Source organism: Lipotes vexillifer, unplaced genomic scaffold, assembly GCF_000442215.2.
Source record: "Lipotes vexillifer unplaced genomic scaffold, Lipotes_vexillifer_v1.1 scaffold217, whole genome shotgun sequence".
NCBI lineage: Eukaryota > Metazoa > Chordata > Mammalia > Artiodactyla > Lipotidae > Lipotes > Lipotes vexillifer.
Genome location: NW_006788200.1, coordinates 7,277,293 through 7,284,234, shown reverse-complemented (window position 1 = coordinate 7,284,234; position 6,942 = coordinate 7,277,293). Strand labels below are relative to the sequence as shown.

Here is a 6,942-nt window from a genome sequence, read left to right as displayed (position 1 = left end):
GGAGGAGGAAGTTGCTTTTTTATTGAAAAAACTGAGGAGTCAGGAAGTACCCCTACCCCACTGTTAAACTAGGTTTTGCAAGTTTCAAAAATCAGGAAAGAATTTTGGAGCAAGATAGAGGCCTTACACTTAAATGCATTATAAACGTGGATCCAAATCAGGTGAAGGCCACAGCGTATGTCCTAAGAGTCTCCATTATTTTAGACTCTGAGAGGGTTTTGAAATTATGCAGAGGGCTCATGGTAAGGATTACATCTAAGGTGGCTTCTAAGCTTTTGTCCCCATCCTCATGAGGCCTACTTTCAGGGCTTTGGCAGTCTCCAGGTATAAACAGATCCAGTGGATGAGCATGATGCATGTACCCACAAGTTCCAACCCGGGGGTTATCAGCACACACCCCTTAAAAATCTATTTCTGGCATTTAAGGATGGTGGCCATCCGGAGCCTCCACACAACCCAAGTGCCATTTGAGAACAAGCAGCATCTGCCCTCCGGATCCAGCAGCAAGTGCAGCCAGCATGGTTAAATTTAGCACATGGAGGTTGTAAAAATAAACCCACTTGAGAACAAAGTTCACTCTTGGCAAAACACCTAATGGAAGCTGTTTTTAGCAAAGTTAGCCACTGTCTTTTAAAATCTTTTGTTAATTTCTTTTCTCTGCTTTCTTCCTCCCAAGAAGGTTGTATGGATTATAGAAGATGGTATGAGTAAAACGCTTAGCATGGTGTCTGGCGTATAGTAAGTGTTTGGATCCTGACTGAATCCAGACCTTGCTTGGCCTTGCTTGACTGGATGCAGCACTGTCTTATGAGGCTGGATCATTATGGTCGTTGGGATCTGTCAGGATCTTCCAGCTGTCAGGACTCTGATCTGGGCTGTCAGGCAGAGTTTTTTGTTTTTTGTTTTTTTGCGGTACACGGGCCTCTCACTGTTGTCGCCTCTCCCATTGTGGAGCACAGGCTCTGGACGCGCAAGCTCAGCGGCCATGGCTCCCGGGCCTAGCCACTCTGCGGCATGTGGGATCTTCCCGGACTGGGGCACGAACCCGCATCCCCTGCATCAGCAGGCGGACTCTCAACCACTGCGCCACCAGGGAAGCCCATGCATGCAGAGTGTTTTTGAGAGAGGCTTTGGGACTTGCCTCTCTTGGCAGTTTGCCTGAGTCAGCTTACCTTGAAGGTGCAATGCTCTGTCCATCTATTACACTGGCATTCAGGGCATGGGAAACATTTTGCAGAGAAGAAAAGATGTTCTCTTGATCCTGCCCCTGCCAAAGATTTTGTTTTTTCTTAGAAGTTATTAAATATTAACAGAACTTGTGAAAAGTAACATATTCATTGAGTTGACCTTTTGTTCATTGATGTGCAAAAGGATTCACTGGCAGTTTGGAGAGAAGTTTCTCCAAGCATGGTCATGGGGGTGTGGGACATAGTTCCTTGAAACACTGCCCTTGTGCAAGGTCATTGCTCTCAATCTCTGGAGCATTGAAAACTGGTTTCAATGAACTTTAAAAAGGCAACGTCATGTTTTTTTTTTTTGTTTTTTTTTTAAGAAGATGCTGGGGGTAGGATTTTATTAATTAATTAATTAATTTTTGCTGTGTTGGGTCTTCGTTTCTGTGCGAGGGCTTTCTCTAGTTGTGGCAAGCGGGGGCCGCTCTTCATCGCTGTGCACAGGCCTCTCACTGTCGCGGCCTTGTTGCAGAGCACAGGCTCCAGACGTGCAGGCTCAGTAGTTGTGGCTCACGGACCTAGTTGCTCCGCGGCATGTGGGATCTTCCCAGACCAGGGCTCGAACCTGTGTCCCCTGCATTGGCAGGCAGATTCTCAACCACTGTGCCACCAGGGAAGCTCTGCAACGTCATGTTTTGAGAAAAGCATTCATATATGTGCAGTTCTCTTTCATCAGCTTATTACAGTGGTTGTCAGTGTATAAAATAGTAAGAATCACTAGCCCTTAATGTTTTCTGGAATGAGATTTCAGGCAATGAGACATTTGGATAAGGTCAGTAACAAAAAACCTAAGGAAATCGTTTCAAGGAAAAGCAAAGCCATAGGATCTGCTCTATATACTGGTGTAACTGTGACTCAGAGGACCAAAGGGACAGCCTGATTTCACAGAGCCCTCTTGAACAGGTTTCCCACATGCCAAAGAAGCCAGACAAATGGAGTCAGTGCCTAGCTCTGGGCAGAACGAAGGAGCAGAGGGCTTTCATTTGGGTGCGGTGCATGATCTGCCATGAAGCCACATTACCTGCGAGGATGCCTGTGCAGGGGGCAAGCTCTGGCTGGCGCGCACTGCAGGCCCCATGCCACAGGGTGAGAGCACATTGTTCTAGAGCCTAGGAGACCCCCTGTTTGCCAAGCAACTGCTGGGCCAGGGCTCAACCTCTGAACCCCCATCGCAGAGGGTGGGTTTTCATGCATACCTCACCCTGGAGTCCTGCACTTAATCTGCACTTTGGGCCTTACTTGGTGTGAACAGAACCATTGTGAGCAGAAATGCCTGTATTTTGTGTTGATAGAGACTTATTCAGAAACCACTGCGCATTGTTCACTCTGGCTAGCTATTAAGTCCTGTTTCCAGGCAGTTTGCTGATTAATCAGACAGGTGCCTCTTGTTCCACCAAGAAAAACAAAATCTGTCAGCAAGATGACTAAGAATGGACAGACATATTTCAGAATGATTAAAATAGCATTTTCACAAGTGTGGTCCTTTAAACATTGAGTAGCTGCCTGCTATTTGAGGCTTTCAGAAGCCACGCAGGCCCTCGAAGCATGCCATCATGTTAATACACAACACGTCTCTGGAGTTGCTTTTCAGGTATTCCTTCCTACGAATGTCTCTGAAACTATACAAAAGAATAAAAAAGAGAGGCAGCCAAACCACTGTTGAGTCCGGGAGGACAGCAGAGATTATATTCTGGTTAAAAATAGAATGACTTTCTCCACCATGAAGAGAAAATGAAATACATTTCTTCAAGGAGACAGAGGTCACCGGATCCAGATGATTTCACTTTTAAAAGAGCCCAGCTGCCTTTGGCCTTTGAGTTAGGGGCCCCACATGTGGTGAGGGAATGAAGAACGCCGCCAGCAACCTGGCCTTCTATAGAAGCATGCCTGCCGGTGGAGGGCTCTGTGTCAGTCCGCATATATGAGTTATGATCCAGCAATGCAGAGGGAAGGATGAAGCAGCTGTCTTTGTTTCAGATGACAGGAACAGGCGATTGGACTCCATTCTCTCCCAACTGCCATCTGAATACCATTCGTAGGAAAGCCCTGAAACAGGGTCTCCTCTTACCACACGCGTGCAGGTTTCCTAAGTCTGGTGCCAAATGTTCTATTGATAAGAACTAAGTCCAGTGCTTTTGTAATAGAGCACAGATACTGTTGGACTCCAGGATCACAGGTGTCCCTTAATCCTCAGCACCTGGTGTAGTGTAGCTGCCTGATACGTGTTTCTTGAGTAAATGAGTGTTTCTTAAGTTTAATTGAAAGAAAAAGCATTAAAGTAAAAGGAGCTTTGCTTCCAGAAGTATTGAAGTGAAACAGAGGAGCTCAACTTTCTTGATGAATTGTTACCTCTTTTATCTTTCAGAGTCGGAGTTGACCAATTTGGCAGGATTATACAGAGATGAACGATTGAAACAGAAGGCAGAGTCGCTGAAACTTGAAAACTGTGAAAAACTTTCCAAACTGATTGGCCTACGCAGAGGTGGCTGAGAGGATGGTAGTCCTATGCAGGCTCGGGGTTTTGCTATGTGTTACTGTTTATGTTCCTAATTCCATTGTATAATACAAAATTAGGAAATGATGAACATTTTACAATTTGCTAACTTTGTTTGGTGGGCAGAGTTGGAGGTGCTTCAGCATGGAGCCAGACTTGTCATCACAAAATCCTTCCTGGGGATTGGCTCCGGGGGCCAGGAGCAGGTCATCTAAATTGAATTAATGGCAAAGCATTAGATTCAGCCCCCTGCTCTGCGCCTACCCTGCCTCTAGAAAGGTAGTTCAGGGCACCCCAGAGCAGACTCATATTTTCTTTCTTCTTCCCTTCAGTGAAGTCTCAATAGCCAATCATTCCTAGGCTTAGCCAAAGCAGCTTAATATTGGTTGCTTACAATGTGCACTGAGAATTATACCTCTCCCTTCATTAGAGTTATCGTCTCCCCACCAGATTCTGCTGTTGGAACAACTCAACTTTCCATTTTCTAAGGGAAATGTGGAGAAATGTAAACTGTTTTAGTCCACAGTTTTCTATTTGTCTAATCTCTGTTCAGAGTTACTAGCATTAGCAAACTGCCTAATTTGAGTTTCTTTTACTTCCTTAACCCTCTCTCTTGTAGAGAGCCCAGAAATTAAGTTGTTGAGTGAAACAGTTCAATGGACATGGAAGCAGGGGCCAGGGGTGAAGGTAAAATGCAAGACTAAGTCTCAACTGCTCAGTGCAGGTTCCCTAGTCCATCACAGAACCCAGAGAATGTTCTTTTTGACATTTCCCCTTGCAGCATCACACTTGAGCTGAGTCCCTACACCCCACAGAGGTATAGTGGTCAGACCTAAGAGGAGGCACTGCCAGCCAGCTGGGCTGTTTGCTCAAGCCTAGAGATAGAGGGGAAGACCCTCAGTCTGAGGCTATGGGGGTCTGGCGTTGGCCCCAGCAGTCACTTTGTTTAACCCAGTGCCCTGTAGTTTGTGATAGGAGATGCTTTTTCATGTAGTCAACATTTGTTGAGTGCCTGGTATGGAATGAGAACATTGGCCCAGAGAGGATGCATGGTTGAACTGGGTCACACAACTTGTTGTGACAGAGCTAGATGGTAGGCCAACTATCAAGTAGGAAGTGTGTGATCATCCCCATTGCTCAGGTAATTCTAGCCATATTGGTTAAAGCAGAATCTTTCCCAAGGATGCTCCTCCCCCCACCCTGGGATCCTGTATCCTTTCTATGGCAGTGCTACGTCCACTCAGGACACCTCTCTACACCACTTCTGTATACAAAACAAAAGCAGGCAGCTCTTCCCACTGGTGACAACGAGGAGGGAAGTTGTTGCCTGGACTGTGTGGTTCTGGGCCTTCCTGTGGAGGTGAGCTACCAGGATTGAGCTGCGCAGATTATATCATGAATCTGAACCTGGAAGGATCAGTAGGTAAATGTAGTCTACACTCCATGTTTTCTTCAGGATGGAAGAAAAGTTCCTGTTGGAAGGAGAGTCTACATTAAAACTTGTTTCCAAAGTAGAGTTCCTCCTTTCAGATGCATAGCCGTGATTTAGGCAGATGTATCTAGTATTGTCCCATGTGTGGGCATCCCACAGGGTCAGGAGATGAGTCCAGAGGTAAAGAGTGGGACTTTGGTGGCTGGTAGGGGCACCTGCTCAGCTGTAGGGAGGGAGAGCAGCTCCAGAGATAGTCAGGTTTTGTCACCCAATGAAGTCTATCCTCCTGGGTTTTGGGGGGCTTCCTTGATCCCCTCTGAGTGACTGAAGGGATTTACTTGGTAAAATGTGCCTATGAGCCAAATGAGCTATAACAACTTTCCTGTACACACAAAAATCAGAGCTCCCCTGTCCCCAACGCCAATCTCTGCTAGAAAATGGGCCATAATTAAACTGACTTGACAAGGTAAAAGACTCTGCTCTAGATGCCCATGAATATTGTAGTCACACCTGGATTTCATGGCAGAGATGAGTTATCTGTGATGATACTAGAGGCAATCACTAACTTCATTACATGTCAGGTCTGTTGTCTGTTTTTATAGCACTGATGGTACTGTTTTATTTATTACCTAATAGACTGCAACACTCACATCTGGTTTTCCTGAAGGGAATGGTACTTGCTTTGGGTTGAAGGATAGTTTAATCTATTTGGTACTGTCCAGAATATTGTTAAACTATAATTTCCTGGATTGCATTTTAGATGGGTTGTCTGCATGGTGGTAAAATAAGCATTTTCCTCTTGCCTACATCATTTGGAAAGTTTTTATCATATATAAACTCTCTAGGCATGGCGTATTCTTGCTCTCAGAACTTGGCATGCAACTCTAGACTATTTCTGTGAGCACAAATGCAGACTGGAGACGCGTGATGGGAGTGAGGCTAAGAAATAGGGCTTGAGGACTTCCCTGGTGGCGCAGTGGTTGGGAGTCCGCCTGCCGATGCGGGGGACACGGGTTCGTGCCCCGGTCCGGGAGGATCCCACATGCCGCGGAGCTGCTGGGCCTGTGAGCCATGGCCGCTGAGCCTGCGTTCCACAACGGGAGAGGCCACAGCAGTGAGAGGCCTGCGTACCGCAAAAAAAAAAAAAAAAAAAAAAGAAATAGGGCTTGAGGCTCGAGCAGAAAGCGAAGCTCTCGTAAGAATGGAAGTGCCCTCTGCACTAAATGATCAACAGTGAGGAAGGTGGGATGAAAACCCTTCTCATCACAAGGGGTACTGCAGTTTAAAGGAATCCGTGTCCCCAGATTAGCAACCCTGGGGTTCATCTGCTCAAACTAGAAGACTTCTGAACTTCCTTGATCAGCTCCAGGCCTCACAGCTTGGGAGAAGTGACCAGCAAGAAAATGCCATTGCTGTTCTTTCTGTTGGAAACTATTAGAAATTACGCCAAACTCCAAACCCCACCGGAGCATGGAATCCAGCAGCCTAGTCAAGCTATGTGTTACTCTCATTTACATCCTCACACTCAGGACTGGCTTTGTGAGGAGGCACTGTTGGGATTCCAGAGCTTTCTGTTACGAATAGCCACACACGCGGGTTCATTGTCTGCATGCACTGTTCCTCACAGGAGCTAGCGCTTAATTAGTATTTATTTTGGATTCCTTTAAGGTATAAGCTTAGTGTCCTAATATATTTATTTTTAGAAAGGACCAACTTATTATACATCTTATTTTTTGAGCCTGCATTGTTGATAACCTCGTGCAGTGACCACCAAGTAACTATAT

At 45.9% G+C, this 6,942-nt stretch overlaps 1 protein-coding gene across 1 annotated transcript in view; it reads left to right on the top strand.

Annotated features, from left to right (window-relative positions):
* DNAJC18 (DnaJ heat shock protein family (Hsp40) member C18) overlaps positions 1 to 3,812 on the top strand; it is a 20,613-nt gene extending 16,801 nt beyond the window's left edge. The window contains exon 8 of the mRNA XM_007461440.1: positions 3,598 to 3,812. Within this exon, the coding sequence (XP_007461502.1) occupies positions 3,598 to 3,722 (125 nt within the window). The 3' untranslated portion in view covers positions 3,723 to 3,812. The remainder of the gene's footprint in view (positions 1 to 3,597) is intronic.
* Positions 3,813 to 6,942: the final 3,130 nt, after the last annotated feature.